Here is a 19,862-nt window from a genome sequence, read left to right on the forward strand (position 1 = left end):
GAGGCCACACAAGGAGAACTGATAGCACATAACATCACAACTAGAGACAAAGCACAAGTGGAGTGCATTGAGATACCTGTGGGCCATCCAGGTGGAGCCACAGGAGTTGAAGATAGCATCTGGAAGGGTCATAGGGCAAGATATTGGGAGTTGGCTCACACGAGGTTAATAATTTGTGCTAGGTAGAGAAGAAATATGGTAGAGGGGATGCTGGAAGGGGAGGTAATGTCCTGGTGCAGCAAAGGTGTCTAGTACAAAGACAAAGACAACTACATAGGTAATAAAGAAAAAGTGAGAAGGTAAGACAGAAACAATTGTGCATTATCTTGACATCACTGCAGTCCCCTTTATATGCAGACCCTTACTCTCTGCATCCCCTATCCCCACCCCCATTCTGTCAATGCCACAATATAGCTGAATGAGGTTAAAAGGCACCTACCACATAAGTATTTTAAGAAGACTGTCAGAGCTGGGGCACCTAGGTGGCTCAGTCAGTTAAGTGTCCGACTCTTGATTTCAGCTCAGTTCATGATCTCAAGGTTTGTGGGATTGAGCCCCACATCAGGCACTGTGCTGACAGTGTGGAGCCTGCTAGGGATTTTCTTTCTCTCTCTCTCTCTCTCTCTCTCCCCCCCCCCTCTCTCTCTCTCTCTCCTTCTCTCTCCCTCTCTCTGCCCCTTCCCTGCTCTCTTTCTCTCTCTTGCTTTCTCTCTCCCGAAATAAGTAAATAAACATTAAAAAAAAAAAAAAAGAGCGGTGTCTGGTGGCTCAGTCGATTAAGTGTCCAATTCTTGGTTTCCACTCAGGTAATGATCTCTGAACTCACAGATTGTGAGTTCAAGCCCTACCTGGGGCTCTGTACTGACAGCGCAGAGCCTGCTTGGGATTCTCTCTCTCCTTCTCTCTCTGCCCCTCCTTGCTCATGCTCTCTCTCTCAAAGATAAATAACCAAGGAAGGAAGGAAGGAAGGAAGGAAGGAAGGAAGGAAGGAAGGAAGGGTGGGTGGGTGCCTGGGCGGCTCAGTTGGTTAAGCATCTGACTTCGGCTCTGGTCATGATCTCAGTTCATGGGTTTGAGCCCTGTGTCAGGCTCTGTGCTGACAGCTTGGGAGCCTGAAGCCTGCTTCAGATTCTGTGTCTCCCTCTCTCTCTGCCCCTCCCCTTCTCATGCTCGGTCTCTCTCACTCCTTCTCTCTCTCAAAAATAAAAAAAACATTTAAAGAATTAAAAGAAGAAGAAGAAGATTGACAGAGCCAATTGGGATGTCTTAGGAATCAGTAAGGGTAAGGCTATAGGAAACACCATCTCTGGGTGGGGTAACTTGTTAAGAGTCACATCTGGTGCAACCCTGGCCACACCAGGCTGAAGCAAGGGAAGATGACACCATACTGTTTTACAAGACTTTGATTTCTCTATTATTCTGGTTACCCTAGGGAGACCCCAGGTACATGGACTGGGGTGTCAAAACTAGTAAGAAAAATAAACAGGATGAAACTATTTTATTAGTTCATCTTATCTGTTCATGCAGAAAATATCTATTGAATATCTATTACACTCCCAGTCCTGGGACAGCAACGTTTATAAGGTGAGTGGAAGAGAAATCGGGAAAGAAGCCTTTCTCTCAGATATCAGAGAGTCACAGAGTCACAGGAATAGTTTCAGAAGTAGAGGGTGGTAAGCATCACTTGCTTTGGGGATCCAGTAGGATAAGGACCTAAAAGCAGGCTAAGAAGGAGGTCACTGGTACACAATGTACCCAGGTACACTGGTAATAAGAACATTTCTTTAGGTAGTAGAAGCCAAAGTATAATGGTTAGAAAAATGACTGAGTGTCAAAATGCATACTATTCCCTCAAGAAGTGTGTCCATAAGGAAGAAGGGAGATAAGAAAAGTTGTTTTGTGATTTCACTAAGTAGAAATGAGAGAAGCGCAGAGCTGGCTCCAACTGAACATCCACCAAAGAGAAGGGCCAAGTGATGAAGCAAAATGCTAAAGAAGAGGGTGGTACTAGAACCCAGAGTGAGCCTGGAAAAGCAGAACTGCTCTTTTCTCTGAAACAGGAGGAAAGACAAATGCTCCTATAGATAAGTCTCTATGTAGAGAGGAGAGCAAGAGCCTACCTGCCAGCCTTAGTGTTTTTGAAATGAGGGGCAGAGTTATCCTGTACTAATACCTGGTACACAGCAAGTGCTCAATAATAATCTTCTAAAGGAATGAATCCTGGGGCTGCAGATAACCCACTCTAGGAGCCTAGAGTATAGTCCCTGACAGGATCACTACTCCAAGCTACGACCTTCCTCCGCTCTACCTCTAACCAGTTTGTCCTCGTCTCAGATGGAAGTGTGAGCTTCAAGCACACAATGTTTGCACAAAGGCAAGCATATGCATGCACATTAGCTTACACACACATACACCCTATATATCCAAGAGAAAGAAGGGCTCTTACAGGCTCACCTAGAGCCTGAGGGGATTAAATACCGCAGTCTGTTATTGGTAAGGCAGAAACACAGTACCTTGATGAAGCAAAGATAGACGCATTGAGGCCCCCAAAGCAGGACAGGGCAACGGCAATAGGAATGGTCCAGCTGAACATGCCAAATGTCTGGTCAGCAAATGTCTGAGGGCAGAGCACAGAAGGCACTCAGCACAGGACAGGCTTTCATAAGCCTCCTGTACCTATGCTATCAGGACAAATGCCATCACTACTGAGCAGCCCACCCACCCTCTAACCTAGACCCATCATCCCACCCTGCAGAACTGGAATGGCTGCAGAAAGAAAGATTGAGCCATTCAGTATGAAAAGGTGATGAGCAAATGGGTACTCACCACAGCCACAGCATCACTGTCAAGGACATCTGAAATGTTCAGCACTGTGTAATAGGCCACATTGGTCAGGATGTAGATGAGCGTCACAATTGGCATAGAAATCCCAATGGCCAGGGGCAAATTTCTGTCAGGACAAGTGAGACAGGACTACCTAGAATCAACTATCCTTGGAGTCAAAAAAAGTTAACCCAAGGATTTTTCTGAAGTTTAACAGTTCCCTGGTTCTAAATCTTTGAGGCAGGCTCCTCTTCCCCACATGGTCAAAGATGGATATGAATCCCATGCCCTTTCCATGGAGAAACAGAGAGAGCAAGGGAGACAGGGAGAAGGAGAGGGGGAGAGAGAAACCCTTCTCTGTGAGGATAGCTGGGGATCAGTATTTGATCCTCACCACAATAGGACCAATGGACCCCACTGAAGGAGGAGCAGTGTCCTCCAGGGACTGGAGGTCAGGCTGGGGAACTGGCTGCCCAGAATAAGCTCCTGGCTCCTCAGGCCTCAGTGTCAGCACCAGAGACGAGGTTCTAACACCTTAGCCCCAGCTGGGTCAGCTACTGCCCACTGAAGGACCTCTCCTTGAGCAAGGACCCTGGGGATCCTTCAGTGTAAACCTGAGGGTGAGGAGCCAGGGGCTTTCCCACCTTCACTCATTCCCAGCTTACCCCCTAATTCCTCCAAGCTAGAAAAAGGGCAGTAGGGAGAAGAAGAAGGAATGAGAGAAAGAGAAAGGAGGAGAGGGAGGAGGGCAAGTGTGCCCACTATTAGCAGGAGTTCCAGCCAAGTTGGGGGGAAAGAGTGTGATCCCACCATTACCTTTCTGGGTTTTTGATTTCTTCTGTTACAAAATTAAGGGTGTCCCAACCTGAGTAAGAGAAGAGGGCAGAGTAGAGGGCGAGAGAGAGGTCTCCCATGTCCCAGGAGGAACCCTCAAAGGCATCCTGAAAGTGCTCAGAGTGTCCTGTGGGGGCAAAGGCAGATAGGGGAAGGGGTTCAGGGAGAAGGAAGAGGAAGAAGGAGGGGAGAGATGGAAGGTATAGGGAGAAGAGGAAGAACAGGGAGAGGCAGTAAGAAAGAGGAAGTGAAGAGGGGAGAAAAAAAGAGGAGGGTCAAGAAAAGAAGGGAAAAGCAAGCGGGCAGAGGGAAGGAAAAAAACATAATTTAACACCAAAAGAACAACCACCAGCTCCCTGTACTTTATCACCCCACCCACTCCCTCAAGAAAGTTCATATTCCTTTAGCAAAATTACACAATCTCAGAAAAACAAAAACATTCCTGGCTGCCTTCTGAAGTGATAACACCTTTTCCAAAGCTCTGCTGAATTTCCAAGTGACCTCACGGTAGGCCAGAGTTCTTCCTATTTTTAGAAGTAACCCTGTTTTACATTTTTAACTAACAATTAGACCTTCCTGTGGAACTATCTCTTTTGGCCAAGACCACTGTACAATGTGGTCAAACAGTTTTCTCATTCTCATGGAGGGAACTCTGTTGCTCTAATTGCAGGGGCTGCGGTTGCATGCAGCAGGAAATCACAGGCTATGTAGGAACTGGGGTCTTCTTATCTCTCACTGCGCCTGGGGTAGGCCTAAGCCACTTCCACCCATGGAGAGCCAGCCTAGGCACCTGTTGTTCTCCTTGGAGGCATCTGGAGCCCCCACAGTTGAAAGCCAACGGAGCAGCACCCAGTTGCCCAGAAGAGAGACCTTCTAGACACACTGGAGGTTTTTTAAACAAGATCCATACTTTTTTTTTTCTTACAAGATCCATACTTCTAAGGAAGCCTGCTGTAATCCCCTGCAAAAAGCAGACCTATTCCTTTAATGTATCAAAAAGGGATGGGTGTGCAGCAAGAGAAGGGAAAATAGGGGTTTTCATGCCCGAGAGGTGTCAGTCATCATTCACAGCAGTGGTTTCCTAAGGCACAGATCTTGGTAGGAGGCTAATTCAGCTACCCAATTTGACCTGAGATGTTCCTGAGACTCCAGGGACATCCAAATGGCTGGCTGTACTAACTTGGCACATATGCCAAGGTACTGGACCAGAATCACCGAAGGCACTTGAAAACAGAGCTTTCTGAATTCCAAAACCAATAGATCTGAGAAGGGGGTCTCACCTCTCCCTGGTAAATGTAAACACAGCTGAGTTTAGAGACAGACAATATAGAACTGGGTTGCTAAGTAAGTGATTGAGATATCCTTGGCCAAAGACACCACAGGACTTCCCTAAGAGCTCAGGAGACCTCATGAGGCCTTTTACCCTCCCTGCTAGTTTACTCTGATTCAGGAATGAAAAGCTTTCCTAAAGCCAACATGTAGGAAAGCCAGTGCTTCATACTATTTTAATATTTTGCTGAGAGCTGACTTTGGGTTCAAATGCTAAATAAAAGCAAAAAGTAAAGACTCCAAAATAACCACTCATTTCTACATTCCATCCGCCTTCTATGCACACCTTCCCACTCCTCTCAAGGAGGGCCAAGTCTTCCTACTTGCTGCCTGGCAGTCACAGACCAAAAACAGGGCCACAGCAGGGCTCACTCTATCCCCATCAGCTACATTTATGACCCAATTACACACGACCCAGGTTTCAAGAATTCCTAGGCTCTCAGCTGCCTTCTTGCAATGTTCCCAGCCTCCACAAAGGGAAAACAGCCCTGCGAGAGGGACTGACTCATGTTCAGTTGGCCAAGCCAGCCTGGTCCAAGGAGCCCAGGAACAGATGTCTTACTCTCAATGACAGTCTAGGATATACATAGAATGAGCTGATCAGTTAAGCCAAGATTTCCCATGTCCTCCTCAGGAAATCCACACAAATTCCTGGAGTCATTCACCCTCCTTCCAAGCCCAGGCCCATCTTACCCTGGCACAGTTTAACGAGGCCCATGACAATGATGGCAATGAGCGCTAAGACCTTGGCATAAGTGAACGTGTCCTGCACACGTGTGCCCCACTTGACATAGGCACAGTTGACAAATGTCAGCAGACCTAGAAGGAAAAACATAAAATCACTGGCAGGCTTGAGCTGAGGGCACAGTGACCCAACCTCTCCTTAGAGAGCATCACTTCTGCCCTAACTAAAACCAAAGGGGCCAGTGATCGAGTCAGAACCACAAGAACAGGCAAATGGAGGGATATCCACAATCTGCCCATCACTGTTGACAAGTTAAGATACAAAGGCATGCATTAACACATATTCATTAATTCTGACAGCCAGAATCATTTTTGGAAATTGCCCCCAGGCCCAGAAATAATGGATTTCACCCACCCTTCCCCACTCAGACTCCCAAGGTTCCAAGCCACCCAAGGCACAAAACATTTCCAAGGCCACATTAGAAAGTGGGGACAAGAGAGGTCCATCAATAAATGAGGTGAATTTAAATACAAGTGGCAAGTCACCTAGGAATTAGAGAGACGATGTTTTGCATGTAAGTATATATTTTTAAAAGCCTGTTATGTACCTGACAATTCCACATGCATCCTCTCGATTAATTCTCACAACCTTAAAATACAGGTGTTCCTATTCCCATTTTATAGATAAGGCTAACCACCATTCCTAAGCTTACAAGGACCCCCTCCCCATCCACCCCCTCCATTTCTATCCAAACCTCCTGATTCTCAGTGAGGCCCATGCAAAACAAAGCTTGCTTGGACATTCTCTAGGCTCCTGTCTGCACTACTGGCTTTACATTCCAGCTCTTCGTGGACATCAGTGATATCTGGGCCCTATGCAGAGTGTCCCAGCACCTTACTGTTGCTAAACAGGGACTGCTCTGACCCACCAGGAAGACACAAGAACAGAATACAAGAGGCTCCACAGTGACACTGCTAAGTACTGCTCTAAGCCTCCAACAATAGAACTTTTATGTGAACCTCAAACATTATTACAAAATCTTTTGGGTTCATCCTCCAGGCTGCCTCCACCTACTCCTACCCATTTTGCACTCTCTCCTTCAGCCAGACTCTCTTCTTACTGGTGCCATATATACATTTAAAAGAAATGTCCTTTCTTCCTCCTCCTGCCACAGCCAACAACTCCCACTTTCAAGATCTAGCTAAATCCCCACCTCCTCTGTAAAACCTTCCCCAAATATACCAGGCAGCCCCTCACTGAGCTCTCTCTCCCTGAACCCTATGGCATTCCCACTTCACAGCACAGCTTAGTAACTCATGCTATGGTCATACGGACATCTGTCTCATGAAGGTCTCCCCCTTGGGCATGTGCCCATAGAAGACCACAACTATTAGGGGGAAACAAAAGCATATTGTTTTCTTAAGCTTATTGCCAAGCAAAGAGGGGAACTGATAAACTCTGGTTGGAATCAAGATGTTGATGAACTTTGGAGTGTCTGGGTGGCTCAGTTGGTTGAGCATCCAACTCTTGATTTCAGCTCAGGTCATGGTCTTTGCGGTTCATCAGTTCAAGCCCCATGTCAGGCTCCCCACTGACAGTGCAGACCCAGTTGAAATTCTCTCTCTCTGCCCCTCCCCACTTGCACTTGCACGCACCCACACACACTCTCTCTCTCTCAAAAATAAACATTAAAAAAAAAGATGGTGATGACTTTCACTTAATCACCAATTCCCTAGAGTGAGGCAATTGTCAGAAAGTTGACATTTCTCTACTCAGATGTGAGGAAGCCTAGAGCCTGCGGAAATAAACATGGTGGCTAAACAGCCTCCATAGCCCTTAAAGACCTTTCACTCAGTACTCTGGCAAATGATACAGGTGCTCACTAGTTAGTCATACGGGGGATGGAGGAAGGCAATGGTCAAAGAGGAGGGAAGGCCAAAGGAATGCATGCTGCTGGCAGGTCTTCCCAGGGACCTGCCCTGCTAATCCAAGTTCTCTGTGGGGGTTAAGCCTAGATCAGCTAGCATAAGGATTACCAAGTTAATAGCCACCAGTAATCCGCAGACCCCTATCCAACACAGTAAGCATATTTTGAGGTATCTGCCAGGCCCCTTCTTGGGAATTGCTCCCCCCCTCACCTATCACAGCTGATCACCCAAGGTGAACCTATTCAATTATCTTTCCCAGGAACACAGAGTGGGGCAGCAAGAAATGGAATCTATCTAACAGTAGCAGAGTTGGGAGACACAGCAAGTCGAAGGTACATACAGGCCCTTGTAACAGAGGAACAAAAACCACAAAAAAGCAGAGGAAGGAAACAGAACTATGAAAAGAAGCAGAGGTGAGAGGGTGTGCAGATTGTGAGAAAAAGACTAACAGAGAAAGGTGCAGAAATACACAGAAGACAGGGGAGAGAGAGATAAGAGACAGACCAAGAGAGACAGAGAGAAGGGACAAAAAGAGTGACAGACAAAAAGACGGACATACACACAAAGAAAGAGACTATCTCACGACGCCCTAGCTGTGCTCACCGTGCTTGTGCCTTACAGCACCAAGATGTGGCTGCAAGATGGAGGAGAAAAGAAGACATACTCCACAGCCCCACTGACAGGCACTCCCTCTCACTCCTGTTCCTTCTCCTTCCCTCCATCCTGCTACAAATCTCCCCCCTGGCTTGATCCTCTCAGCACAGAAGTAAATATTGCACATAGTGCAATTCAATGACTCCTGCCAATTTCCTGAGGGGAAATCCCCTCAGAGCCCCTTCTGAATGACAGCTGGAAAGATACAAAAGAGCCTGGTCACAGTGGTTGCCTCTGGGGAAGAAGACCAAAGCTCTGGTGAGGGAGAGACACTTTTTCCATTGTACACTGTTTTACACTGTTATTTACCAGGCATAAATGCTTCTTCCTCAGTAAAAATTAAAATACTTAATCTAAAACAACGTGTAGCCAGGGAGCAAGGCCAGAAGTAGGGTGAGGTAAGGAGGGTGTCTGGGACACAAAATTTAAGGAGGTGCTCACTTTCAGGATCGCCTGGAGAACCTCAGCATGAATGCATCCTTTTTTTCTTTTTTAAGTTTATTTATTTATTTTTTGAGACAGAGAAGGGAAGAGAGAGAGCAGGAGCAGGGGAGGGGCAGAAAGAGAGAGAATCCTGAGCAGGCTCTGCATCGTCAGGGCGGGGCTCATACTTACCAACTGCTAGATCATGACCTGAGCCGAAACCAAGAGTCAGACTCTTAACCAATGGACCACCCAGACACCCCCAGGTGTCTGGGGGACTCACCCCCAGAGTGAGTGCATCCTTAAATGCTGTCCCCGGAGCCTTACTTGCTTCACCACACTCTCAGCCCTGCCAGAGAACAGGGAGCTCCAAGAACAGTCTACCATATAGAAGCCAAGTCCCCTTAAGGTTTTCCTGATTTTAATTAAGTAAGAAACATATCACTATCTGATCCCACCCCTTCAAGCCTCCCCAAATTCCCAACCCCATCTAGCACCATAGATTCTGTCAGGGCTTAAGCACAAAGCTGAGCCTGGAGGCCAGGTGCTCAGACGCAACTACCACAATTACAACATCCAAGACTTCCCTCTTCTCCCGATCTCATTTCCTGGCTGGAAAGCCTGTACCAGCAAGTGTGGGGTCCATATGAGGGTCTTCAGTCTCTAGGGGCTTTAGCAGATCCATACCCAACCCCAAAGCAGAAACAAATCCCTAAAGTCTCTCTGTGGCAAAAACTGCTAGTTATCTTTTAATATCTCTTCTTCCATTTTTTCCTTAGTAATAGAAATTTTAGCGTAGTCATGGCCGCCCAAAATAAAGTTGACATTTCCCAGCCTCTCTCCGCAGGCAGGTATGGCCAGATAACTAAGTTCTTGCCCCAGGGATGTAAGCAAACATTCATATAAATAAGACCTCAGGAAGTCTGTTTGAAGGGCAGCACATGCCTTTCTTTGTTCTCCGTATCAGCTACAGTGCAGACTTGACAGCTAGAGCGTGAGTAGCCATCTTGGACCACCAGCTAGGTAGAAGTCGCATGCTGAAGATGGCAGAGCAGTGAAGCAGAAGGAAGGAACCTGGCTCCCCGAAAAACTATAAAGTCATCCTACCAGCCCCACAATGCTGTGAGAGAAATAAACTTTTAATATGTGAGAGAAATAAACTTCAATATATTTGAGCCATACTGCTTTCGGTTTTCAGTTGTTTGAAGCCGAAATTCATCCTGGATAATACATGTGCCCTACAACAGAATTGTGCCTCTCATATTCTCTTTCTGATGACGAGATGACTTGGCAATCTGCAGCTATAGTCCCAGTTATGCTAATAGTCACAGCTCCCTTTTCCCACAGCAACAGGGAAAGGAAGGAACCCTTCCAATTCCTCCCACAAACAAGCTGGGTGTTACTAAGGGGCGCTCAAGGACACAGGAGTGCAATCCTTAACAACAGCAGCTACAAGGCAGAAGAAGAAAAAAAGCAGGGGAGAGACCATCTACAAATATATTAGGAGAAAAATGTACAACAGTCCAGGAGAAGTAAACCCTTCCAAATGTAAATCCTGGAATCTGGAGCTACCTCTCAGGATGCATATGAATATGTCAGGTATATGCCTTGTTAAGAAACCCCCTTGTTTGTTTGCTTAAAGTTTATTCATTCATTCATTCATTCATTCATTCATTTAGAGAGAATATATGTGGGTGCTCATGAACAAGTGGGAAGGGGCAAAGAGAGAGAGGGAGAGAGAGAGAATCCCAAGCAGACTCCAGGCTGTAAACACTGAGCCCAATGCAGGGCTCAAACCCACAAGCCCTGAGATCATGACCTGAGCTGAGATCAAGAATCAGACTCTTAACCAACTTAGGCACTCAGGCACCCCCTCCTTGTTTTTAATTACACAGATATACACATTTACTCTTATTATCAAACCATTCATGCTCTATACAGGGGTAGACTCCAGGGTCTTTGTACTGCTAAAGACCCAGTCCTTCTGAGGCCTGTCACTTTCAGAACATGAAAGCTGTCTATCCATAGCAACAACTGACCAAAAAAGGGGAGCATACCCTTCCTTCTCAGAACCCTGGCCATGCCAGTGCCTAAGACAGCAAGAGACAACAGAAAGTTATTCAGGAATTATACGGTGTTTCTTCACTCGTCTCCCCCTTGGCAGTCTCCCTCCCCCATCTCCTCCAGCTCCTGCTCCTCCTCCTCCAGCTCTTCTTCACTGTGGGCCTTGCCAAACAAACCATGGGGGGTGGAGGGTGGGGGAAATGGATCTCAGTGTGAGCAAGCCTCTGCTTTGATGCCAGTGTCAATGCTAAATGACTTCTATACTGAAACCTTTACAGCAAATAATCTCCAATGATACGTGTGAGCCTACACAACAGGCAGGATCCCACAAAGATAAACAGAATGACAACACCTAAGACAGAAACATCGCAATCAAATCAAGTACTCCTGGGCACCTGAGTTATCAAGAATACTGCTGGTCACCTGGCCAGAGAAGGGACCTATGGACCTCAAGAACTGCCATTTTCCCCTACGGTCCCATAAGTGAGTAAGAGCCTCTAAGCATACTGAGTCCAATTGGCAGCCTGAGGCCCCACCCACCACAGAAGAGTCCAAGCTCCCAGCACAGATATGAGTAGAATGCACCTTTAGAATAGAGTTTCTCAACCTCGGCACTATTGACATTTGGGGCTAGAAAAGGCTTAATTGTATGAGGCTGTCTTATACTTTATAAGATGCTTGTACTTTATAAGATCTGGCTTCTGCCCACTAGATGCCAGTAGCACCCCTTCCCAGCAGGTGTGACAACCAAAAATCTCTCCAGACCTTGCCAAATGCCTCCTGGGGGACAAACTCACCTCCGGTTGAGAACCACTGCCCTAGGATAGTAAGTAGCTAAAATAGCCTGCAATTTAACAAAAGTTGCTAGGATCTCTCTGCCAGTGTAATCTGGGAATAGGGTAAGGGGCTGCTATAAAGCCAGGATTTGAATTAGTAACACCTTCAAGGTCCAAGTAGGTAATACAAGTGAGCAATGGTAAGAATGTCTGGGTATTAAACAAGAGGGAGTGGAGGGCTGTAGCAGACTAACGAGTGTATGCTCCTTTAAAGAGAGCAACCACTACTCAAAGGCAGCTGATTGTGTCAGTAAAGAATGTGGGTCCAAGGTTACCAGAACTTTTGGCTTTTCAAAAGAAAGGTCCAGTCCTGATTTTCATATTTTGGCAAGTAATTCAAAATTGCTTACAACACGAGGCCAAACAAATATATCTGTGGGTCAAGTCTGGCCCATGGGGCACCAGCTTGCAGCTCTGACCTGGAGTTGTTATATGGAGACTATCTGGGCCCTTTCTTCTAGAATGGAACTTTAATTGTCTAGCTTGGCATGGTTATAATTTCTGTAGACAGTCTCCCAAACAACAACGTGGACCCCTCTCATATCTCAATTTTAGACTAACTTAATTATCCTATCCCACATAAATTTCACCATGGTTACAAGTGCAGATTTTGGGGGTTTCCCCCTTAATTATGACCTAATTGGTTTCTTCCAAATTTTTGTCTCTTAAGACCACGTCGTTCTCACTGCCACCCCTGCCCAAAGAGACTCCCTTCAGCACATTCCAGATTTGTTAGATGATGCATCAGCCCGATTCTACACCCTAAGTTCCAAGAAGAGGAGCAAGCTGAACTCCAAAGTCTTGTCAGTTAGAATGAGACATGGTTTTATAACTTCGGCCCGTCTCTGACAATTTCCTGCCTACATACATGCATTGTGAAAAAGCCTGGGCTTCTAGGATAGGGGCTTGAAGGAATTCTGATCCTGAGTACTCTGGGTAAAAGTACACTTGAATAAAAGCAGCTACAGATGCTATGAATGCACTTCTAAGAAGTGAGGTCTCTTCTCCAATCAAAAGAGCAGTTCCTGATATGGGGATGGGCTTCCTAAGCACAAAAACAATGAGGAAAATCATAAAGGAAAAAGGATTTAGCAAATAAAAATCTTTTGCACATGAAAAATTATATATAGAGGTGTCCTTTGACTTGGTTATTTTTGGAATTCACCCTAAGGCCAACACGAGACCAATGCACAGGCACTCTCAGTTGCTTAGATAAGAGCACAAACTCACAAAACCTTCTAGAAGAAAATTGGGTAACACATGAAGAATCTTAAAACAGTTTATTTCTTTAGACACAAGTATTTCTCTTGTATAATTCTACCCTAAAAAAAGATGCAGAAACTCTGAAACTATATATACAAAGACTCCCACAGCAATATTATTTATAATGATATTATGGAACACTTACTATATGCCAGACACAGAGAAGTACTATACATGTATTGATTCATTTACTCCTCACAACCATCTTTTCAGTAGGTACGATTGATATTTCCATTTTACAAATGAGAAGACCAAAGCAACAGTTAACTAACTACTCTAAGGTTAACAGCTAGAAAAACAGCTGGTAAAGCTGGAATCAATCCCAGTCTGGCATGGGAGCCTGTGAACTTAACCACTATACCACACTGCCAGGAACCTACTTATGTGTCCCTAAACCATGTTTTCTAAGAATATATCATGAAAGGGATTAAATATTAAATTTTTAAAAGTATTATACAAACCACACAGAGTATGATCTCAAAAGTACTTGTAAAAAATGAGATAAGCACGGGAAAAAAAAAATACCACAGGTATTTCACACAAATAGCAGCAATACTTCTCTGGGAGTTAAAATTATGGGTGATTTTTCTTTTCTTTTTTCTATTTTTTTGCATTTTCAAAGTGCTTGTAACATTGCATATTACCTCTAAACAATAATAGTAAAAGAGACACTACTTTAAAAAATGTTTCTTTTGAAGAACATTCCACAAAACGAAAAAAAAAATGATATACTAAATTTAAAATGCAGAATATAAAGTTATATGCAAAGTATGATACCAATTCTATAAAAAGAAAGAAATGAAGACATGATTTAACTATTAAAAGTGCTCATCTTTTGGTGGTAGATTATGGGTGATTTGTGGTCAAGTTAATTTTCTCCTTAATGAATACATTTTATTTTATTTTTTCTTTAATGTTTATTTATTTTGAGAGAGGGGGAGGGGCAGAGAGAGAGGGAGAGAGAATCCTAAGCGGGCTCCACTCTGTCAGTGCAAAGCCCAACGCAGGGCTCAATCTCATGAACCCATGAGATCATGACCTGAGCCGAAATCAAGAGCCAGATACTTAACCAAATGAGCCACCACCTAGGCACCCCCTAACATATTTTGTAATCAGAAAATTATTATTATTTTTTGAAACTGAGAGAGACTGAGAGCAGGGAAGGGGCAGAGAGAGGGCAGGAGGGAGAGAGGACCTGAAGCAGGCTCTCTCAGCAGACAGCCTGATGTGGGGCTCAAACCCAGGAACTGTGAGATCATGACCTAAGCCAAAGTCAGATGCTTAACTGACTGAGCCACCCAGGCACCCCAGAAAATTATTCTTTTTCTAGACAACTCAGTCTGGCCAGAGTTCCCCTGGCCAGACCCTACCAGACATACAATACAGCTGAGTACCCACTTTCCCTCTTCCTGGGGCTCTATGTGGAGGGGTTCCCTTTAACATTTGTCTTTAACAAATCCTTAAAGTCAGGAGGCCCAGTGTACAGTACAATCCTTTATTGCTAACTCCAAGGTACTCTCAGCCTATTTTTAACACTGTGGATAAACTACACACACTGCCAAAGCTTTTGCAAGCAGAGATACGGAAAGGACAGAGTATAATTAAGTGCTTCTGGCAGCACAGTGCTTAAGGAACACAGGGAATTCTGGGCCACTTCTCAGCTAAAACACTAGCTCTACAAGACTGTGTAAATTCACAGCAATCTTCTTTCTTTTCGGTGACTTTAGGCAGAATCACTCTTCACCACCTCGTAAGAGAAAAAGGAAAATAAAGAGGGATGAACTGGAATCTCTCAGGTTCTGTCCTCAGAAACCCAAATATGGGCTAGAAGCCACCTTCCTGTCACTGGCCACAAGCAGAGCTTGTTTACAAAGTCAGTGTAAAGAAATCTGAAACACCAATGGGAAAAAGCCATTTTGGTGTGGTGCCTGCTGCTTAGAATGGGCTGCAAAGAGGGGCACCTGGGTGGCTCAGTCGGTCAAGCATCTGACTTCAGCTCAGGTCGTGATCTCACAGTTTGTGGGTTTGAGCCCCGTGTCGGGCTCTGTGCTGACAGCTCAGAGCCAGGAGCCTGTTTAGGATTCTGTGTCTTCTCTCTCTGCCTCTCCCATGCTCATGTTCTATCTCTCTCTCTCAAAAAAATAAACATTAAAAAATTAAAAAAAAAAAAAACAAAACAAAACACAATGGGCTGCAAAGAGTGGAAGTGGCAGGGAGCAGTAGTCCTGTGGGCCTGATGGGTAAGACCTTGGGACCCCCTCACCCCCCACCCCCAACAATCTAGAGAAGCTCTTTTCTCAGCCTCTAAACTGGTTTGTTTTCTTTTTTTTAACTGGATTAAGATAAAAAGCTGGGAAGCAAAATAAAGTCCTCAGCACTGAGGTTTTTTTCTGGGTTAAGCCACAAGTAGTGCTATTGACTCCAATCAAAACATCTGATAAGACAAAAATAAGACATGCACCAACCTGTCACAGAGACTGGAGCACAGAACTCTGTAACAGTCAAGAGTTGAAGGAATGTGAGGCACCAAAAGCCACAAACAGACTCAAATTTCTCTCATCTCTATCCCTTACCCTTACTTATCTCTCAGGGTTAAATGGCTTTGGTAAAATTACTTCTTCAAAAGGTAAGATGCCTCTCTTCCTCCCATAAAGCAAAATATACTGTTCAAATATGAGGTACCATTAGCATTATTAAAGGAACCCACATCCTCAAACATACTTTCCCACTAAACCCCAGACTTACATATGCAAGCAGCAGCGAGGAGACGGCAGGCCAGGTACGGGGGATCACAGGTGGGGAACGAGGGCTGGATGATGTAGTTGGCGAAGGTGATGGCAATGATGGCCTGACTGGTGGGCTCAACAATTAGCAAGGAGGCCCAAAGGCGGATGAAGGCAATGAAGCCCCCAAAAGCTTCTAGAATATAAGCATAGCTGGCCCCAGACTTGGTGATGGTAGTCCCCAGCTCCGCATAGCAAAGGGCACCAACAACTGAGAAAAGCCCACCAATGGCCCATATGACTAGTGACAACCCATAGGAGGCAGTGTATACCAGCACGCCTTTGGGTGAGACAAAGATTCCTGAGCCAATCATGTTGCCCACCACCAGGCTGACCCCATTCAACAGAGAGATCTCCTTTTTTAGCTGCATAGTTTCCATGGTCCGTTGAGGTTGCATGCTGACATCTTTCTCTCTGGGCTGGCTGGCCTCAGGAATGAGATGGTAGGCTGGCGTGGGGCTCTCCAGCTCCCTGGCTTCCATGGCAAATGTCTCCTTCACACTTATGTTTCCTGTGGCCTGGCAAAGAATATAAATGTATTAGTCTAGGGCAGGAGCTGGTGAGTCTCTGGTTTAGAGAACTACGTCTTTTGTAGGAATGGCATGCCTTGCACATAGATCTAAATACAATGACCTTGTATCAGTTCCCACCAGAGGACACAGAGAAATAAATGGAGGTAGGCAGACATCTAGTGCTCCCAAGAAAGATGACAATGACAGGGTTCAGGCGATGGCAACTTCCAACAAGAGGTACCTGGCTTGACACCCAGCCATTAGGTTGGCATTAGGCCTAGCCATAGCACGGATTCTCCCTAAGGTATAGGTTTTAGTCTGGTTAGTTTATGAGACCAGTGCTCTAACCCCTGAGCTACAGAGTCTAGTTTGGTCAGTTTAAAACCTGCAAACCAGGGGTGCCTGGGTGGCTCAGTCAGTTAAGCATCTAGCAATTGATTTCGGCTCAGGTCATGATCCACGGTTCATCAGTTCAAGCACCAATTGGGCTCTGGGGCTCTGTGCTGACAGTGCAGAGCCTGCCTCGGATTCTCTCTTTCTTTCTCTCTCAAAATAAATAAATAAACTTAAAAACAACAACAACAACAACAACAACAACAAGCTGCAAACCTGACCTGCAGAGACCAAACTCCCAGCACCAGGTTCACAGCCCTAGCCAGCCTGATAGGTCCCTCACTGCCCAAACCCACTCACTTCCATCCAAACATAAACAGGAACTCCTGCAGTATCTAGCCACATGCAGAGAAGTCTGTAGCTACTCTCAGGCCAGCAAAAAATACGAAAGAATATGAGCAGGTAGTAAGAAGGACTGGGAAGATGCTAAGACCAGGGCCATTACAAAGACTAGACCAAGGAAAGGATCTTCATGAAAATACACACCTGTGTGTTGCTAAGTCCACCACTTCCACCTTACTTCCCTCATTGCTGCTTTCCCCGTTCAACACATCTCTTTTTCTAAAGTGCCCAGAAAAAGAGACAACAAGACCAGATGGAGAAAGAACACACAGAGGGCACCCTAACCTGGGGCTCAACTGCTATCTGTTTATTTGTTTTCCTTCTCAGCATGTGCCTCTCACTACCATCTGGGTTGCAAAGAGATTCTCCCAGAATAGGACCCAGGAATTCTGACACTCAATCGGAGCTACATGACTTTTCTTATCCACAGACCTGGCATCGGAAGGCATCCTATATGGAGATGGCACACACACTACTACTTTTGGTTTAGAGTTGGGCCAGTCCAGAAACCTCAGGAAAATTAGACTCCACACCAATCTTCATATAAAGAACCCAGAATCTGTCAGAGGAAGACAAGAACCTTCCTATGCCCCAGGAATCGGGAATTCAGATCACCTATTTACTCCCCCCTCATGTTCTGGATAAAGAAATCCTGTAAGCCATTTGATTCCCACCCAGGAGTCAGTCTTTTAAGGTCACAGAGATAATTTCCAGGGATAAGAATGAGATCAGTACATCATCTTCCCAGAAGCCTCTCATCTACTTAACAAAGATGGAGATGCCAGAACCTTACCTCATGGAGCTCAGAGTAAGGGAACCACAGCCACTCAAGAGTAAGTAGTTCTCAGGGAAAACTCCAGTCTCCACAGCTCCATCCAAAACTCCTGCCTTACCTGTTCCGGTCCCCTTCCAGAGTCTGGATTGGAGGCGAAGTGAAAAAACTCCTCTGGGCACTGATAAGCCTTCTCTCACTCCCAGAGTGGAGCCAGCCTACCTCCGCTTAGATGAGAACTGGCTTTAAGGCAGCACCACTCTTCCTTTCACTCCTGGCACCAAGCCATGCAGGTTTCCCTCTGCAGGCACAGACACGTGGGAACGTACTTGTTTTCACGTGTCTGTCAGCTGAGCCAAAGCAACCATGAAAACAAACTTGAAAATAGCAGAGGAGCTTATAGTCTCCCATGAGTCAGGTGCAGAGAGATCTAGATTGCCTTTTTCCACCCAATTCAACCCAGGGCAAGCAGAGAAACCTGGTCCCTGGTCCCAGTGCCCATTCCAGCCTCTCCCCTATTCCATCAAACCCTAGCTAGCTGGCGGGAGGAGGCTGGGGCTCCCACACATTCTTGTTTGGACTTCTGACACCAGATGTATGGTTTTCCACACATCAAGCAATTTTGCAACACTTAACTTACTCCTGACACTATCCACCTGGAGATCTCACAGGTTAAGAGCTCGGTCCCACAAAACTTTCCCCTCTTCCAATGCCAAATGCAGGTTCAGGTTGTTACCAGGGCTTCCAATATGCCTGGCAATTGAAGGGTCCCACTGCCCCGTCCTTGGGTTCAATTAATTTGTTCGAGTAGCTCACAGAAAAAGTTTACTTACTAGATTACCAGTTTATTAAAAAAAGATATAATTCAGGGGGGGCACCTGAGTGGCTCAGTCAGGTCATGATCTCACAGCTTGTGAGTTCCAGCCCCAGGTAGGGCTCTGCGCTGTCAGCTCAGAGCCTGAAGCCTGCTTCAGATTCTGTCTCCCTCTCTCTCTGCCCCCTTCCCATCATGCTCTGTCTCTCTCTCCCTCAAAAACAAATAAACATTAAAAAAAATAAGAAATAAAAAAATAAAAAGGATATAACTCAGGAACAGCCAGATGGAAAAGATGCTTAGGGCAAGGTATATGGAAAGGGGTGTGGACTTTCCATGCTCTCTCTGAGCAAGCCGCTACTCACCCAGGACCTCCACCTGTTCACCAACCTGGGCGCTCTCCAAACTCTCTCCTTATGGGATTTTTAAGGAGGCTTCATTACAAAGGCATGATTGATGAAAATCATTGGCCATTAGAGATTGACTCAATCTCCAGCCCCTCTCCCCTCCCCAGAGGTCAGACTGAACCTAAGTTACCAATCTCCTAATCACAGGTCTGGTTCCTCTAGCAACCAACCTCCATCCTTAGGAGATCAAGATGTTTTCCAAAAATCACTTCATTAACATAAACTCAGAGGTATGGCTGAAAGGGGATTGTTGTATAAATAACAAAAGACATCCATTTCACCTTTATTGCCCTTGAACTATTTCAGGAATTGAGAACAAACACAAATATTATAACAAAAAGCCCCTATGGCTCTTATATAGGAAATTATAGGAGCTGTGTCTAGAAACAGTTGATGAAGACCAAATATATATTTAATCACAAATTAGATTTAAGATGTAGAAAGATGGTGAAAGCATCACTCCCACTCCAACGACAAGAAAAAGCCAAATAATCTACATAACTGATATGGTTTGGAGTGTTGGGGTTTGGAGATGACAGCTAAGAAAGAATTCTTGGTATGTCTTCAGTACAAAAAAGGTAGTTTCATTAAAGCACAGGGACAGGACCTGTGGACAGAAAGAGCTGCACTGGGGTTGTGCGGAGGAACCAATCTTATACTTGGGAGTTGGGGAAGATAAAAGGTACCTGGAGGTTTCCAAACAGACTTTCATATGCTAAAGACACACAGGATCCTAGGGGCCTAGGTATTGTCAAGCTAAGGTTGTTTTTCCCTCTAGCAAAGTATAAACATTAAGATAGTTGGGAGTTCCTGAAAGAATATCATACTCTGCCTATCTCAAATATCAGTCAATGGGCAGTGGGTTATATATTTAATTTTATCTACAGTTCCTCAGCTTTGTTTCTTACATCAAAAGCTGTGACTTTTCTGGGGCGCCTGGGTGGCACAGTCGGTTAAGCGTCCGACTTCAGCCAGGTCACGATCTCGCGGTCTGTGAGTT

General features: G+C 45.4%; 1 protein-coding gene across 5 annotated transcripts in view; it reads right to left on the bottom strand.

The window, feature by feature from the left end:
- Nucleotides 1-19,862, bottom strand: part of SLC7A6 (solute carrier family 7 member 6) — a 36,616-nt gene that overhangs the window by 8,260 nt on the left and 8,494 nt on the right. For 3 of the 5 annotated variants that reach the window (XM_027076070.2, XM_015068871.3, XM_015068864.3), the window contains exons 2-6: nt 15,585-16,140; nt 5,680-5,805; nt 3,640-3,784; nt 2,827-2,950; nt 2,514-2,617 (exon numbers count right to left, since the gene is read on the bottom strand). In XM_027076070.2, the coding sequence (XP_026931871.1) occupies nt 2,514-2,617; nt 2,827-2,950; nt 3,640-3,784; nt 5,680-5,805; nt 15,585-16,104 (1,019 nt within the window). In that variant the 5' untranslated portion in view covers nt 16,105-16,140. Of the gene's footprint in view, nt 1-2,513; nt 2,618-2,826; nt 2,951-3,639; nt 3,785-5,679; nt 5,806-15,584; nt 16,141-17,662; nt 18,694-19,862 lie in introns of those variants that run through there. The other 2 variants (XM_027076071.2, XM_015068878.3) reach the window with 2 other exon arrangements.

Source organism: Acinonyx jubatus, chromosome E2, assembly GCF_027475565.1.
Source record: "Acinonyx jubatus isolate Ajub_Pintada_27869175 chromosome E2, VMU_Ajub_asm_v1.0, whole genome shotgun sequence".
Classification (NCBI taxonomy): domain Eukaryota; kingdom Metazoa; phylum Chordata; class Mammalia; order Carnivora; family Felidae; genus Acinonyx; species Acinonyx jubatus.